The sequence below is a fragment of the Choloepus didactylus genome, chromosome 7, assembly GCF_015220235.1.
Source record: "Choloepus didactylus isolate mChoDid1 chromosome 7, mChoDid1.pri, whole genome shotgun sequence".
Lineage (NCBI taxonomy): Eukaryota > Metazoa > Chordata > Mammalia > Pilosa > Megalonychidae > Choloepus > Choloepus didactylus.
Genome location: NC_051313.1, coordinates 138,103,964 through 138,122,334, shown reverse-complemented (window position 1 = coordinate 138,122,334; position 18,371 = coordinate 138,103,964). Strand labels below are relative to the sequence as shown.

Below are 18,371 nucleotides of genomic sequence, written 5' to 3'. Positions count from 1 at the left end.
ATTCTAATGGGTAATATTTATTATTATCTTGACTAATTCTGTATAGTGCCTACATATTCCTGAAAGTACAGTCGATCACCTTTCAGTACCACCTTTCTTCATAACCTAGGATATGTAACTTGACCCAAATAATATTATCAACATGTGGTCCATGCAGTGTGATCACTAAAATCCTATCTTTCCGGCATGAAAATTCTCAGGCTCCACAACCCTGTAAACTCTCCAACTTTCACACCCCTCCTTTATTCTTAGCATTTTGGGGAAACTGTTTTAACTACACACAGTTTAAAGCCTAAGGCATCACCTTGGGCAGGCAGTAACTTGTATGGGTAGTAGGAATTGAAGAGCTTCTGGAAATAGATCATGGAAGAAGAGGTGAGGAGTATTCCTTGATTTGCTACAAGGCTGTAAAGCTTGCCTTTCTCTAGCTCTCAAGGTGGGCTGGCTGTCTTTCTTGATTGGATACATGAATAAAACAAGGTCTTATGCTACTGAGGCAGCAGGTTCTTTAATTAATCAACACAGGGACACTATTAGGTATCCACATTTGATTAAGATGTGTGAATGAATTGCTCTCTCAGCTTTAACAAAATCCTAGATTGAGATTTACGCCGGTCGTATATTTTTAAAATGCTAAGTGCATCTGTTGAGGCTGCTGGAGTCTTCCCAAGTCAGCGGTAATGAAATGGTTGTGGACCTTAGGTATATGTTTGATTTCGCAGTGCTTAGAAGAAGAAAAACATGGAGGGAACAGACTCATGTCCTCAGATGTCCTGTGGGGTGTAGGCGATAATTAGGTGGATGGCAGCCACGGACCTGGCTGGCTCCATAGCATTTCTTTGGAAATGAGATCCTGTCTGAAATTCTGACCTCTTCTGAAGTAGCAATTTGAGCAGAGTGCCTCCCTCTCTGGTGTCTTGAGTAATAAAAGGTCTTTATGTTTAAATACTTAGAGATTACAGTGACACATTGCTGGTACATAAGCAAAAATTGATTTAATCTGCTTTGGAAACCAATTTGCCATGATCTTGTAACTTGAACATTTGCCTACCCAAGGATTTACACCAGAAATCCACTAGGACATCCAGGAGAAACCAGTGCTTTCCAGGAGACGAGCTGAGGAATGTTTGTAGCATTGCTTATGATAAAACTGGTGACAGTTTAGATTCCCTTGGACAGGGGAATCAAAATAAATTGTGGTATATTCATATAATGTAGTAATATATGTAAGTGTAGATTGATGGGCTAGAGCAATAGGCAAAAACATGGTAAACAATGTTGAGTATAAAAAATTCTGACTTCATAGTGTGGTTATTGTCGGAAATAAAGCGGTACCTGTAAGGGAATAAATGCTCTCTCGGTTCTGGAGGAGAAAAGAATTTATTTACAATCTTGCAAGATAGGGCGTCCAGCCAAACACACGGAAGACTGGCGCGCCAGAGGAAGAGAATGGGGATCTTTAAATCTCCTACTCCTAATTCGCAAGTCCCTCCCCTGTTTCCCCATTGACTGGGTACTACAGAGGTTACAGCCTATCCGAGAACACTAACTAATTCATCTTTTGAGATTTTAATTTGTACAGCCAATCCCAGAGAGTTCATTTAGTTTAAAAAAAGTTTTTCTTTTTGCTGTGAGTTCCTGCCTCTGATTTTACTTCATATTTCTTTACATTCCAGTAACCATGGTTACTTTTCCATATAAGGGGCTGGCAGATTCTTCTCTTTATCACGGGGCTTGTTTAAACTGGTTTTGCCTCCATTTCCCTTATTCCATGCTGTCTCTATGTGAAAACTAAACTTATCCCTTTCTTACAGTTATGAAACCCTTTTCTTGTGTGTAACGTTTGTAATCACAGTATAGCACAGTACAAAACTTTAGTCATATGCATTTGTGGTATAACTTGAAAAAAGAAATGGGTTGGCATCACAAAGGTAATCTTGTAGGTATTTTAGTAATTGGGTTAGGCTGTGGGTTATACACTATTCTTTATATTATTAAATGTTAAAAGTGGGGGGAGACTAAAGATGATAATGTTTAGGTAGTCTTCATTTAAGAGGTGGGCTTTACTATGACATTTGGATATTGAAACCTAGCTGGTTTTGCTGTCCTCATTAATTTGAAATAGAAATATTTTTCCTCAGTTTTCCCTTTGTCCTCTCTCCTGTTCAGTGTTTAAGATATCCATAAACTGTACTTAGTTTCAGTTTTATTCTTTTCTTTCCAGAGAGTGCTATTAATCTGATATTATTTGCCTGTTGCCACTTTAGCAGATGACCAGCATTTTATCTAAGCAGTCCAAAGCCTACTTGGGTTCATAAAGATTTTTCCAACTCTCCTTCCCACAGGCCAGTATGTATACACAAGGTGTATAATTCAGGGAATACCTCAGTTAGCAAGGTCAGATGCTGTGGACACAGTGGAGTAAATGCAGTCTGCAGCCAACCTTCTGTTAGGTCTATCCTATCTTTCAAAATTGAAATAGCACGTCATTTTTAAAGTTGAAATGAAGAGAAGGAAGCGGTGGATTCTGGGAGAGGGGTGAATTGAAAAGAGCAGATACTGTTTACTGCTGATAGGTGTACTGTCGATGGCTGGAAACTCTGGTCGCTGCTTACCCTTCTCAGTATAATAGGAGCTGGGGATAAAGAATCCATCTATGACCCTCAAACTTCATTTTTGGTCTGTTTTTATAGCTTTAAAAAAAAAAACTAACTTTTTATCCAGTTACCATATATCAAAGCAACTGCTTCATATCTCCTTTCCAATTCTCTGCTTTGGGTGCTATTGATTAGTGAAGGAGCCAAGTCACAATAGAAGGAAGAGGAAAAAAGCCAAATAGTTGTCCCCTGAATGTCCTTTAAGTGATTGCATATGACTTAGGTGCCTGAGATACCTGCCAAGTGACTGTTCCACATTGCAGCGAGTACTGAGTAAGGGTCTCTTCTTGAGCTCACCCTGGGGCGGGCATTATTGGAGGTGTCTCCAACCCTTTACTTTCTGTAGGAAATTGTAGCGTGGGGTTGCTCCGGTGTCTTAGCACATGTCACAGTATCCTTGAATGGTCTCTTTTCTTTTGAGGCATGATGAGAAATGAGCTCTGTGATCGTGGTCAAGAACCAAACCTGTCTAAATCTGTTTCTTCCTCGACAAAGTGGGGAATCCTAGACCATCTATCTCTACCCTGTTGTAATTCTGATTTTAAAGTGGTGGTTCTCAAGTTCAGATTAGGGAAGTCTGTCCTTACTTGGTGATACTTTTTGTTTAAAAGTGGGCACATAAGAGGAATCTTAATGATGTAGGAACAGGAGGCTGCCATAGTGGAAAGAACATTCTGGCTCTGGAGACAGACAGCCCTGGGCAACTGGTAGCCAGGTGTCTTTACTCGGGAGCAAAGCTGATGTCGGCCCTCAAGATTTTTGTGAGATAGAACTAAGTTCGTGGGGGTAAAGTATTAAGAAGAGAAGCTGCTCATTAAACAAGAAACAAGCAACAAACTAAAAGTAATAGTATGAGCACTCTTTCCCTTGCATGTGGGTTTTCACAGGGCTTTGCCACCATATTTTTTTCCCTCTTGAAAGGGCACAAAGAGAAGAGTGTGGGGTGGTGTTCAGAGCATGTGTTTTTGGACAGTATCGTTGCCAGCTGAAGTTGAAAAGCCTCAAAATAATTGACTTTAAAAATCAGAAAGCTTATGACTTATGAAAGGAGATGTGCACTCCAGTTGTCTGAGGCCAGGGAGCTGGCCAGCCCTCAGTTGGATTCTTGCCTTATTCACTCCTCTAAGCAGCTGCCAGGCCACAGATCCTGTTTTGTGGAAGCTTCTCATGAAACAATGAGGGAAAACAGCCTCCGTTTTATTAGATTAGATAAATTTATGTGCCTGAGGAGGGGCTGGGGCAGGGCTGGGAGAAGGGTGTCCTGCATTGGGGGTGGGGAGGGCGTCCTGGCCGCGGCTGCTGAGCCTTCTTAGGTCATTTCATAAGTAATGAAGCCCCGTGGTAGCTGCAAGCCGAAGGGGGGGCGGGGGGCGGGCTGGAGGAGGAGGTGCCTCGAGAAGCATGTGCAGGGAGATTTCTGCAGTCTGTCTGGAGCGCTGCCCAGGTTTCCCAGCCAGAAAAACAAATAAAAATAAATAAAAGGCAAGTGCTGAATGACACAAATTATGATATTAAGAAGGGATACTATTGAAAATCTGTCTTTTGAGTCTGCTGTCCTTGGGGGTGGGGTGCGCGCCTGGGGGTGTCGGAGCGACTGGGCTTGCAGAAGTGCGGACAATTAAACCGAACGCCCCCCTCAAAGATAGTCATTCTTCCCCAAGATCCCGCACCCCAGCCAAGCCCCCTTGCGGGTCTCCCCATGTCAGAAATTCTGTATTTCTGATTGGTCTGCATTGCAGGTTGGGGGAAATTGTAGGATGAAAAGCTCTTTTCCTTTTTCTCATTTTAATTTATCAGGGGGAAAAAAAAAGCCCAGAGACCCCTCCTTTTCGGTGTTGGATTCCTTCCCCTCCCCATAAATAACCTTCTCTCCCTGGCTCTGTCCCCTCCCCCTCGGCCCCATTGCTGTTCCGGCCGTCCTATTGCCGCGCTGAATCTGCACTGCCGCTTGCTGATTACGTACAGCAGAGGATTGTTGACAAGTGCTCTGGAGCCTGCCTCGCCGCTGCTCTCCCTCCCTCCTTCCCTCTGTCCTTCTTCCTCTCTCTCTGTCTCTCTGCAATGATCCGGCTCTGAGGATGGCTGCTCCACGGGTCTGTCAGGTGCAGTTTTTGGTGGCTTATCTTGAGGAGCCTGGGATAGAAGGTCTGTTCCTATAAATAAAATAAAAACCAAATCGCTCTAGATTTGTTTCAGGCTGCTATGGCTTTTGTTGGAGAAATAGGCCTTTGTGGGTTTCCCTGTTGGGGTCTTGATTAAATCCATTATGGATGGCAAGGTGCTATATATGAGTATGTAAAAAGTGTTGCGATTTGCTTAATACTATTATTCTTTTAGCTTTGATATCCTCCCTAGGGGCAATGGTGGCTCCTGCAAAGGCACTGTAGAAATTTACAAGAGAGAATTAATGCCGCTCTTAAAACATTAAGCTCTGTTTGACCATTTTGGCCAAATCTGCGATTTTAACCAGGCTCGTGTGAATTTAAGACATTTCTCTGGGGACCGAACGCCATCTAGCTATGGCTGGTCCCTTTATTTTATTGCCAATTTATTTGATCATTTCCCAGCATTTAAAAATAGGTGTTTGATTAAAGTTAATTTGTTCATCCTCACCATGGCTTTGCTTAGTTTATAAACAGCATGCGTTTTCATTTCCCTTAATCGTCTCTTCATCCACCTCCTTTCATCTGCCTTAAAAGATGGAGGAAACTGAGGCATTTAAAGGGATGCTAAGCATTTTGTCCACAGTTCTCAGGTGATTCTAGGTTAGACCTTAAAGCTTTAAACTTCGAGTGCTCTCGATTTTTCTCCCATGTTTTGTGCCTTACTCCATGTTTATATTACCAGCTGTATAAACATACATGAATTTTGGGAGCTGACCATTAGTTGCCTCCAGTCTTTGCAGATTCCATTGCCACATAACTGTAGTTCTGCTTTCTGTGCTGCTGCTTTTATGTTTCAGTACTAGAAAAGAGGCTGTTCTGGGAGGCAGCAGGCCTTTCTGAACGTTAATGCCAGCTTGCTGTCAGCAGATTTTTTTGACTTTGAATAGACCATTTTATGCTTTCTTAATATATTCATCTGAAAAGTGGTATGCAGTTGATTTGTCTGTGTGATATAATAAGAAAACTGGGAAACTACTGCATCTCCCAAACAAAACATAAACTAGAACTTGAAAGGACCCGTTTTTATGGTCTTGGAGAATAAATGTGGCTGGAACAGTTTTGGGGGTAAGAGTGTGGCTGTTTCTTTATCCACAGATTGTGATCTTAGGGCACAAAGTATTTGGAGTTTACTCATTTCATCCTGTAATCATCAGGCTAGTACACAAACTGATAACTTGATGGTGTTCTGTTGATTTGAGTTAAAGCTAGCTTTGCTTACCTTTGTAGGGACTTGTTAATATTTGAAGGTCTGTTTCTGTTGGCACATTGCATTTGTGGGTATAGGACATGATTATATAAAACTATGAAGGCAAATATATAATATGTATTGGAATTGCTGAAGTACAGAATGTCATTAGCTATGTCTGAGCATGATGTGTCTATATGGAAAGCACACACTCCATGATTTGTAAAATTAAATTTTGGCACGTCAGTTTTTCTGAAAATAAGGCTTTGAACATGTTTCTCTCATTTGTCTATTAAAAAATATTCTCAAAAAAGCCGTTGTGTTTCCTTCTACTGTGTGTGGCTCTAGGTTCCCTTGCTATCCAGTGATGCTATTGTTCTGCTGTTCATGCTGCACTCCAGCCTAAGCGCAGCATTGCCTTTAATCACCTTTCTTCGGAATGTGGAAGTCACCTTTTGACCACTGGCTGATGGAACTGGGCCCTCTGTACTGTGCAGCCCCTTTACTTAGCCGATAGAAACACAAGGTGAATGCCTTGGGGGTTTCGGAGGATCCATGCTCTGGGTGGACAGTCGTAACTAGCTCGCTTATCACGCTTGTGTTTGACCGGTCTGCCAGCCTACAGTTAAAAGGGCCAGGGGGAGGAACGAGGCCTGGACCAAGACGAGTTATGGCTTGGGACAGAGGAGTTAAGATGCTTGGATGTAAACGTAGAGCACTGTGGGTGTTTATAATTAAATAATTAGTATCCAGTAAATACTAACTTTTTCTGATTTAATAAAAATCATGTTCAGGATGAAGACTGAGTGAAGAGAGGAGGGAGCTTATAGGGAGGAAGACCCCTTGTCCCCAGGAAGTAAGGGAGTGGTGACAAAAGGCTCGGCACACTTTGCCCACTGTTATGATCATCAGAGTCTAAATAGCTTCTGGGTTGGTCCAGAAATTTTTTCTAGAGATCATGGCTCCATCCCACTGAGAAATTTTTATTCCTGAATAAAGTTCAAGTGTTACTTGTGGAGCCTCTCAATGAGGAGGGAGTTTCTTTGTGACTCTTGGTTAGGATGCAGGAAGCAGAGAGCTCTTTTCTCGGTTTAGATGGCTATGTTTGGGCGCATCTTGGTGGTAGCCAAGCACTGCTCGTGTCTGGTGGGTGTATTTGTGTGTGTGTGTGTGGTTCAAGGTGAGCAAATGCTTTCTGGTCTAAAGAGTTGTCTGTCTCTTGCTCTCAGTGTTTCTCAAATGTAGTCATTTGCTTGATTCGGGAATAGGAAAAAAGGGACAGGGCAGACACTTTCCTTGTCTACCCAGTGGCCCAACTTTTCCATGTCAATCATTGTCACTCTGTCAGGTTTTTACCACATTTTCTCAAAAACTTGGGCATGTAAGGGATGGTTGGATGGCTGAGAAATGTTTTCAGGTGAAAGTGTCCGGTGGGTATGAAGGGCTCTTGTGGGTTACTGATTTTTTTTTTTTAATGGTCTTCAACTAACAAAAGTCTATGTTCCCCTGTACCTTGAGACTGTTCTAAAGGACTGTTGGCCCTATTTGTAGATTAAATTTTCACTGGTACTCTCCATATTTGATGTGAGAGTAGACAAAGGGGAGCCGTAGTCTGCTCAGGGGCCAATTCTCATGAGAGAAAGATATAGTTACCCTTAAGCCGAGGTGTTAAACCATTTTTACTTGCACATTGCTGACCATGAGTCTGTCAGTGACATCTGCTTAAGGACTGTCACTTGTTTACAACCACATCAGTGTTTTTGGTGTGGAGAGCATGTCGAAGGACAAGCTTAGCTTGCCTCCCCAGACCTCTCTGTACTGCTTACTAGTCCCCTCCCTCCCCCTAAAAGCTTAGAATTCATCTGAAGCTTAGCTGCTGACCTGAATGTGTAAAACTGGGTTTAAACTCCATATTCATGTTGAACCTGGAGGCTGGGCCAAGGGAGATCTTCCCTGGTATCAGAATGCGTATCCTGTTTGAAAAATAAACAATCCACATTCTTCTTCTGTCCTATTTTTAAGACTTTTTTCTGTCATTTCAAAATTTGATTGAAAATAGGAGCTTTGTTTTTCATTAGTAATGAAGGCCTTCCAAATAAGTCAGAAAGGATTCAACCCCAACCTGGGGAGCCCTTTGGAGTCTCTTTTATAAGTTTTCTCTTAACTTAAAATGCTACAGCCCCCCTTCCCCCTTCTCCCTCCCCCCAAAAAAAACACTAAGAAATCTGCTGCTAAAAATGAAAGCTCTCTTTGGATGCTTGACTGTTTAATATGTAATGTGATACCTTGTCTCACAGTGACAGGGTGACAGACGGCCTTGGCTCTATAATACAGAATTACCTTTTGTGCAGCTCTTTTACAACAAAGCTAAATACATTGACTCTCCCTAATATGCTAATTATTTTGGTGTGCTCCAGATGTTTTAGAAGCACTGGAACAGTTTCAAAGGTCTCCTTGTTTTTCCTTTCTTTTTTAACCCTACATTAGCTTTGCTTTTGTGGACCAGAGAGGCACTAGGTCTCCCTTTGAGTTCTGTATGTGTGTGTAGCTAATGGGAAGACTGGTCAAACTTCTTTGTGTCTAAAACATCAAAATATTACAAACACTGGATGTTCTAGGCCCCCCCCCCCCCCCATTTTTTTTCCCCAGATATTTGGGAAAGAATTATCTTCTATATGTTTGTGTTCTGAAATCTACAGTTTCATCAAATGCTTACCAGAAGTTCCTTCAGCTAAAGGAATCCTTGGCCTGATTTGTGTTTATTTTTTCCCGGCCCCCTATATATTAGAGCAACATACATCTCTGATCTCAAGTGAAAAACAGATTATTCCTTTTCTCTGCTGCTGTTCTTGACTCAGAAGGAAGTCAGTTTTGTCGTATTACCTTGTGTGGCTTTGGTAGCCTTTTCATTTCTTGTTAGTGTGGGAGGTGGGATGAAATGCTTCTGAATTTGCAGAGCTGTCAATGGCTGAATTCTGTTTTATTTTCTTTCTTTGGGGTTCTGTTCTCAGCTTGTGAGAATGGACACTGCTTTATGGTGGCCGTGTGGTCCCAGCCTGTGCCACGATCCCCCTGCCAGTTGATAGTGACTAGCCAAGGTTGCAGACATGGCCCCCAAGCTGCCTTGACTGCGGTGAGCTGGAGTTTTCAGCTCATATTTATTGCTTTTGTGAAAGACAATAGACGTGCTTTAATTTAAGTTCAACCTGCTGAATATTAATAGAGGAGAACAAATGCAAATGTGAGGAGACTGAAATCTTATGGGCCATTCAATTTCCTCTGTTTAACCTTCTCTCCCCAACAAAGGTTTTTGTTGGTAGGTGTCAGGGTCTGGAAAATAAAAACGGTTTGTGTTTGAAGGGAGGGGATGTCATTTCATTATTTCTCATTGACTAAAAAATAATTTAAAACATTGGTGGCAGGCTTTGTTAGGGGAAAGAAAAGGCAGCTCACATCAGCTTGGCTAATGCTATAATAATGACTATTCTGCCCCGTGGCATCATATTCCATCTTGCTGACCCGGCTCTTCTGGATTGGGCAGACAATATGACTTGGAATAAAATATTGAAAATAAAATGGGGTGGATAGCCAGTGTGCTGGAGGTATTAAAAAGGAGGGGGGGGGTTGTATAAAAAAAAGCAGGGGGTGTATTTAAAAAAAGCCTGGTTTATCTAATCATATAGACTATTTTAAAATAAATGTAAATTTTTTCTGTGCTAATATATACAGAATGAGAGTTCTCAGTGTGAAAGGTTCTCATGTGGAAAACTGGTCCTGCCCCTTCATAAAGGCTATGAAAAGGTGTGGGGCTTTCCTTGCTTAACAGGCAATTAATTCCTTGTGTTTGGAGCCCATTTCTCTAATTTGGAATGTGAATCTGATTTTGGTCCAGGAAGTCAGTCATTTTTAATTTTTCAAATGGGGGAAACCTTAGAGTTCTTTTCAGATTAGCTATCTAGGTACAGTGGACCCAGTACTTGGATTTCTGTTAATTTAGTTCAACAATGCCATAGGTTTTTCAGAGCAGTTTCTTCTGTTTTGTCTCACGTGCGCTTCAATACAGTCAATTGAATTTCCCAGGCATTTTTCATGTCTTTTAATTTCAAGTCTGTTAATTCATTTTTCCCAAATTTGTACTTGTACAGTTGATTTTTCTGAGGGGTGGTGGGACCTACGCTGCTTTTTAATTATTATTATTTTTTAACATTCATAGCTGTTAGGTTTGAAAAAGTATGCATGTCAGTGTTAATTTTTTTTAGTCCATAGTTTCCTTATTAGCTTTGTGACATGCTTTGTAAGCAGACCTTTGTTGCCTTCACAAAATTAGATTGATAAAAGGTAGAAGCATGTTCCAAACAGAACTTTGTTGATACTTTATGGTGAGTTTTATTGTAATAGATTGTGCAAGTTCCTTTAGTTCCCTGGAATTTAATTCATACTTGCCCACAGATTTATAGTGGCTTATGATGCCTATTATTTTCTCTTGTTGGCTTGGACCCTGCTGTTCTCTACACCAGGGGTCTCAAAATGTGGTCCCTGGACCAGCAGCATCACCTGGGAATTTGTAAGACTCTGACACTCTGGGAGTGGGATCATCAGACTGTGTTATCAAGGTGAGTCTGATGCACACTCAAGTTTGGGTGGCTGCTCTCCACAACATACTGCACCAGAGTATGTTATTACTTATACTTGAAAATGATGTAAAAAAGGATGACTGGGGAAATAGATGCATAAACAGTCCAGGTCCTAGGGTGTTCCTGTAGCATACTACATTCCTTAAGAAATTTTATCAAATATACAGAGTACTGTATTCTTTGTGTGTGCTTTTTAATTCTATATATATGTGCTTTTTAATCCTCCTCTATCCAGATCCTTGTCTGTCTCCATCAGCTGTTGCATAGGAACCCCTCAGGGATTTAATACAGGGAATTCAATTTAATACAGGGAAAAGTGGTGCAAGGGGCAGGAATAGCAAAAATCAGAAGACCTCGCTGGAATTTTGGCTGCAAGGACAAAACCCCATGGAGCTGTGGATCAGCAGATACATGCTGGAATTACTGCCACTGCCCAATGGACAGTGGGGCCCAGTCACCGTAATTAAATCTGGAGCTCTAGTGCAAGTGCAGGAGCCATGTTTTCAGCTGTCACCCATCAGTGTGGCCTTGCTGCTTGCTAAGATACTGCCATAATACTTGTCAGTAACTGCTTCTCAAGCCCTGTGAGGGCCGGCAGCCCCTTTGCCAGGATCTTTCTCTGTTCTAATTAGTAAAAGCACTGCCAGGATCCCCACAACTCTCCCGCCATTGCATTGTGGCATAGATCAGAGGCATTGGTCAGAGGCCAGTCCAGGTTAGAGTCTAATCTGATGGATTGTTGTGAAGAGCAAGTTGTGTAATAGGATTTCTAGTTAAAGCTTTTGTGTCTGTGGCAAGTACTGGTTCCAGAGAGCAAGTCCAAAAAGGTCTCGTACAAATGAAATTTATAACTATGATAATTTCAGTCTTTCTAGAGTAATTAATTCATATTTAATTCAGGGATAACTAGTTAGATTTGATAATATATAAGATGTCTTTTAGGAGATGTCTTCTTCCTTTCCACCCCCAAAAGCTGTTTATATACTTTACAAAAGAATCCTAAAGCATATTATGTTCTAAAATTTCTGCTTAATTTCCTACTATTGAGTTTTTTTTTTCCTTGTTAGGCATTTCTCTCTCCTAAAGGGTCTAAAGTAGGATGAGAGGAAACTTTTCTCCCTATTCAAAGTGGATATGTGCTTTTTAATCCTCTTCTATCCAAATCCTTGTCTGTCTCCATCAGCTGTTGCCTAGGGACAACTGTGGTAAAGTGCTGCTTCCTGATGTATTTTTTAAGTGTTTGTCCCCTTTTCTCATCTGTAGGGCTCCTTGGTAATGGCCAGTCTAAGGGATTAGGACCAGCATCAGAACAGTCAGAGAATGAGAAGGACGATGCATCCCAAGTGTCCTCCACTAGCAACGATGTTAGTTCTTCAGATTTTGAAGAAGGGCCGTCGAGGAAAAGGTTAGTACCCAAGGCTGAAAACTGACACCTTAAACCAGGGACTGCATACTCAGGTGCAACTTGGTCACAGGGGACTGTGAGCCCACTCACCCAATATCCTGATTTTACTAGAGGAGCCAGAATTCTGGATTTTCTAATGAAATACCTTAATCTTTAAATATTCTCTAATTAAAATTAAAAATAAACAGAAAGATCCTGTGGACCAATCATAACATGTTCCTGCCGTAAGGATGGGCCGAAGAGTTGCCAGCTTGTAGTGCCTGCCTGCCTTAACTGGTAATCTTAATTGATTGATTCTCTTGAGTAGTAATCCTGAGGAAGTATGTTAGATGGTCTTTCGCCACTGAAAAGAGACAGTTCTGAAAGTTTTAAGAATTAAATGTGCTGTTTCTGAGTTTGTTTTTTTTCCCCTTGTAGGAAAGGAAAAGTTAAATTGTGGATGTTTTTAATCCATTGGCTCTTAAACAAGTTAGCAGTTGTGGATTTATCAGCAGTTGTTTGTATATGACTTTCCTAAATGCTTAAGATTGCTTGATAAGGAGCTTAGTTAGCTATGGTAGTTTTTGATAAGAGTTGTTGATTTCCTGGTCAAACAATGGCAATGACATTCTATAATAATGTTTTAAATTGGAGGTTTTAAAAACCTCTCACCTAGTACCTGCATTATTGCATATCTCATGTGTTATTTACTTTAATTTTTTTCCCTTTAGAATTTGTATCTCATTTTGTTCTTTTTCCAGTCATATACTTAATATTTTCCTGGGTGACTCGGTTGATTACTTTTTCTTAGAATCTGTTAGTTTGAGTGTTTGGAGAATGGACAGAAAACAATCCCTGGCGTCGTCCTCTATTTATTCATTCTGCAGAATTAACAGTTCTTTTCAGAGACTATCTTGATGTGTGTATCTAATGAAGAACTGAGTAAAATGGAAAATTAAAAGAGAACAAGATTAGCCATGTATAGATGTAAGAAATCCTTAAAACTGAAATTTGAGGGGCATAGTTCCAAGTCTTATTTTCCTCCGTCTTACAGTGTTTCTGTTTAAATAGCCCACAGTACCCTGACTATATGCTGACTTCCATCTCCTCATCTTCTCTTAATCTTCAGTATCATGTCTAGAAGATGTCATTAGATTTTGCTGTTAGTATACTTGGAAAGCATACATAAGGAAGATGATCTACCAGTGTAGAGGGCTTCACATATTCTACTAAAGACCCTTGGGCGAATGTCTCACTGATGATCCTGTTATATTAAAAATACTCCATAACTTCCAGTCTCCTCACCTGCCCCACAGTTTGAAGATTAATCATCATATGAGGGGGATTTCAAGAATATGTAAAAAATCGTATCAGTAGATACACTGAAATGTGTACTCCTGCCCATGCCTCTCACTGTGAACGAACATTCATGCATCTGGCATCCCCATTGTTGAGTGTGGTGTGAAATAACTGCCCCTGCTCCTTTAGGCTTGTGGCTGGCCCTGAGCCTCACCTCTGGCTGTGGTACCTTGAGCATATGAGTCAGCACGTGAGTGTGATCAGTCAGCTTCCTTTGCTTGCAGGTGGCTGTTTGTCCCCAATGATGCTTGGTAGCTCTGTGCAAAGCATTCATTGAACTTTGCTTCTCCAGGGAAATGGAAAAGAGAAATTCTGTTCTGGTAGAGCTTGTATCACCAAGGAAGACTTAACAAAGCGACTCTACTTCAATTATTACTGTTCCAAAAATCTTGTCTTACTGAATTAAGGATTTGTAGCACCACACTATTTCCTTATGGTGATGCTTTAGTAGAGAAATCCATCAGGGATGTGTGTGGATTAAGGATTTACAGATGAGGCTGGTCTGGGGTTTCCCTGAGTACTGGAACAGGGCTTTCTAGCTTTCAAACAGGTTGTGTGGTTAGGGAACACATTTCTTCCAGTGGTGTGGTGTCCATAGCAAGTGCGCAATACAGGATAGCTTTTAAATTAATACTTTAGGTTTCTAATTTCTTATTGGTTTTGATTCGTCATTAGTATTTAGTACATCTGGTATGAACCCTGCCTTTTGAAAGATGATGGATAATTAGAATCTGAATTCTTGGAGCTATGTTGGTGTTCTCTTTTCAGACTGCAGTGTTTGACCTTCCTTCATCTTTACCTATATTGTATGTTTTCTAATAAGTTGTTTCTAATAAGAATGTGCTGTCTTTGGTGAAGATGACAAGACAAGCCCAGAGTAACCATATGTGGTGGTGGTTTTGATATGTTGAATCAAGCATTGGGTGGCTTGTTGACTAGATGGCAGTACTTACCATTATACGTATATAGCTAGAGCATGTTTTAAGATTGGCCATTTGAATTCTCATTTGGTGTTTGGACTTTCTGGGACAAAACACTGAATCCAAAAAAAACCCCCAAAAACCCAAGACCAAGTTATACATATTTGCTTTGGAAAAAGCATTCTCTGTTTTTTAGAATTGATGCCAATGGTTGGCTGTTCTTGTACACTTGAAAGTAACTCCTGCAATGCACCGCTTTTTAGGTAGATGTTTGTAGGATTAATTACTGTGTATTTTGTCTTGCTCAATAGAGAGGAGGAGGACAAGGAAATTCCTGTGTTTGACTTCTTTCTTATAAAAAAAATAAAAATCTGTGGGAGAGATTGATGCCATCCTCTGTTCTGACCTTAGCCAGTCTGACTTTCCAACTTGTAAAATTGAAGTGATTGTATTTTCTGTTACATGATACTTGTAATATGTCTTTTTAAATCTTCGGGTATAATAGCCCTTGTGTTTAAGGAGTTTTATATTTCTGTGGTAAACCCCCTTAGCTATGTCATGCCCCGTATGCTTGTTACCATTGTTCTTACTTGAAGTTGGGGATCTTTTTGGCAGAAAGAAAGCAGTGGAAGAATCCATAGTTCTACAAGATTTTGTATTTGTCTCAAATCAATAATTCTTTCCCTCAGTATTTTTCTTTAAGGAGGCACATGCCCTCAAAAAGGGACAGGTATCTTTGTTTTTTAAACCTAACCATTTAAAGGTCACCATCTAAATCATTCTTGGTAAAAGGAAGTCAATCCTACTTTAGAAACTCTGCTTATTTATTAGATGGACAGAGGATGGCGCAGTCAATGAAGATAGGAAGGACTCTGCCCTGGTGCAGTGCACAGCTCACCTTGAGAGCTGAATTTTTTTAGTTCCCTTGGTATTAATTTTTTTTTTTTTTTTTGATTATTGTGGTTGGTGAGTTTTTATTATTATATGTTAATGTAGCTTTTTTAATGTACAGACTAGAAAAGTTCTGGAGCTTTCAGCCTTTGATCAGCTCTTCTGCATTTGATAGTGGCCATGCCTAGTTTCCTACCCTCTACTGCTTTGCATTGATCATGCCATTGTACTTGTTTGCTCTTGCAAAATGTGTGTTTCCTCCCTGTGCCCTTGGTGTTTGCAGAGGCCATTATGGCAGGTGTGGGCAGACTATGAGAAACGCTTTGGAATCATGGTTATGGGGGTGGGGATTATATTTGGCTAGCTGAAAAGAAGTTATTCACCCCACTCCCACCCCCACCCCAAAAAGAGCTAGTGGTGCCATAGTTTTAGTTGTAAGTAAATTGAAGATCTAAGGTGCATGGTCCAAAAGGGGTCATTTGAATTGGTCACCTAAATGTATAGGAAAACTGTGCGTGTTTATTTTACTTTATCTTTTATTGGGTGAGTGTAGGGTATAGGTAGAAAAATGTTCATTACAGTTCATGCAGAGCTCGTAGGTGTCTGTACTGGTGTTAGCATTGATTAGCCATCTGTGTATTTAAGATATGAATTGCTACTTTGGAGACAAGCATGTTTGACAGGGATTTTGATTTATACACACATTGTGATTTATTTATTTTCTCCATGGCGCCCCATCGCAGCAGTCTATAGGCAAATGGAAAAGCGTGGGCGTGTGTCCTTCATTTGAAGTTACTGAGTCACAGGAAGGATCCTTGTGGTAGAGTGTGAATTTCTTCCATAGAGGGTGGTGTGACCAGGTATTTGCATGTTTGGAACAGGCACTAGTGGGTGAGTTTGTGGTTTGAAGGTGGGTTTGGTGAGCAGATTCCATCTCTGCTCTTCATCTCTGCTCTTCTCCTTTTTGGCTGACACATAGTCATTACTTCCTTTGGGAGTGGCTGCTATCCTGTTGTACTCAATACTGATAGCTTATATAAAATAGAGCCACCTGACAAAATTTTTTTTTTCAAGTGTGGAGGACTTCTTGTATGCTAACCACCGACTCCAAAAGACTAAAGAACTGCTGGAAAAAAAAGTACAGGCTGCCTCTGGAGGGAGAATAATTGTTTTCTTTTTGTCAAAGAGCTGCTGTTTTTCAGTTAGGCCTTTGCTACTGTGGGACTTACTCAGTTCATAGATAGTTTGTCCTGTTCAAGTAAATTGAATTTTGAATGTAAAGAATTATTTTAAGAGTTGGGATGCCATTAATACAGTTTAGATTCTGGGTATGAAAACAAGTTAAAAATGGTCAGAATTCTTGCACACTTTTAACAGGTGTTCCTTTCACAGCTGAAATGTCAGTATTACTGTTTTCCTTATTCTTCTGTTCTGGGTTACTTTGTTGGCGGAAAATACTTTCCAACCTCCCAGTTTGGAAGGAAAATAGGCTCAGATGCATAGAATTCTTACTTGGCAGTATGAGCTATTAGAAATTGGGTTTGTTCAAGAAGAGAGAAAATCCTTAAGCATTCACTACTCATATTACAATTTTAAAAATTTAATATAGGTAATTTTTACATATTTTCAACAATGCATCAGTGGTATAGTTTTCATGTTTCTCGTAAGTCGGCTGGTATGATTATATGGAATACAATTTGTAATAGATGTTTTAATGTTCTTGTCTACTAAGTAATTTCTGGGTTAGTTCAGATTGATCAATTTTTTTCTTCCCCTTTTTTTCTTCTCATTGTGGTTCTTACTTTTTTGCTACTTTGTGTGCCTGGTAATTTTCTATGGATATTAGGCTGCTGGACTCTTGCATCTTTGTAAATATTTTTGAGCTTTGTTCTGGGGCATAGTTAAGTTACCAGGAAATTGTTTCATCCTTGCATCTTGCTTATAAACTTTAGGATCTCAATAGCAGTGTTTAGTTTAAGGTTAAGTTTTTCCCATTATTCAGGCAAAACCCTCCTGAGTACTTTACCTGATGTCTCATGAATTATGTTTTCCACTTCAGCTGGTAGAAATAGGCGCTCTTGCTGGTCTGTTAGAGGGTCAGTTCCTTCTAATCCTTTGTGGAGGTACTTTCTCTTGTGTAGTTTTTTTGTTAAAACTACCCAAGTGCAGGTCAGTACTCAGCTGAACACTTGAAAGGCACCTTCTGCAAATCCCCAGAGTTATTTCATTGTGGTGTTCTCACCTCTGTAGTACTCTGTCCTGCAGACTCGGTTCACCTTAGCCTCCTCAGACTCTCAGCTCCTCAGGCTTTCCTTGAATTCTCTCTCCCTAAGCCGTGGTCTAGAAATACTCTCAGGGCGTTAAGCTGTAGCCTTCATTGTTTCCCATCTCTCACAGATCACAGTGTTTGTTGTGTGATTTGTCAGTGTTTTGCCTGGTTTTTCAGTTGTTTCAGGCGGGAGGGTGACTCCTGTCCATGTGAATTCTTTCTTGGCTAGGGCAGAAGTTCCTATTTGAATGTTGTATTGGGGGAGTGGGGCAGGGAAATAACACCAGAAAATGTAGCTGCTATATTTGCCCTTTATCTCAGTCGTAAGTCCTAAACTGTCATTCAGTTTTGTTAGTTGTTAAAAAAGACAAGAGTGAACAGCCCCTACCCAAAATGAAAAAGAAAATTTCAAAATGAATAAAGAGGGGATTGTCCTGTAAATAAAAAAGCTCAGTCCCAATAAGCATATGATTCTTAGAAATCCCGTCCCTGAAGCTGCAGGACCTCTGTCTCCAGCAGCATCTGCCCATTATCAATAACTATTCCTTAGCAAATGCATATTGTGCTAATAATAAATCTTTACCTTAATCCTCATGAGATACTTGTAATATTTTATTATCCCTGTTTTACAGCTAAGGTAAACTCTTTCTGATAAATAGCAGAATGAGGACCTGAATCCCTGTCCTCTTGTCTATAGTGCCTGCCCCCTTCCACTACACCATGTCACCTTCAAAAGGATGAATGGTTGCCTTTCATTTGCCACCTGAACAACTTATTAAAGGGCCCTTCTTTTTGGCTGACAGCTCCCTTTGGCCCAGCACCTGGGTTGATGAGTTGGACCATGGCTGGATTTCATCTGTGTACAGCCGGTGATAAAACCAAATAGTTTCTGCTCTGCCCATTATT

The 18,371-nt window shown here is 40.6% G+C and overlaps 1 protein-coding gene across 5 annotated transcripts in view; it reads left to right on the top strand.

Annotated features, from left to right (window-relative positions):
• JARID2 (jumonji and AT-rich interaction domain containing 2) overlaps window positions 1–18,371 on the top strand; it is a 243,329-nt gene that overhangs the window by 131,039 nt on the left and 93,919 nt on the right. For 4 of the 5 annotated variants that reach the window (XM_037842110.1, XM_037842105.1, XM_037842107.1 and 1 more), the window contains exon 3: window positions 11,906–12,047. The exons of the other annotated variant lie outside the window; for it this stretch is intronic. Coding sequence is in view for 2 of the 4 variants with exons in the window: in XM_037842105.1 (XP_037698033.1) it covers window positions 11,906–12,047 (142 nt within the window). In the remaining 2 variants the exon portion in view is untranslated. The remainder of the gene's footprint in view (window positions 1–11,905; window positions 12,048–18,371) is intronic. 5 annotated transcript variants of the gene reach the window in all.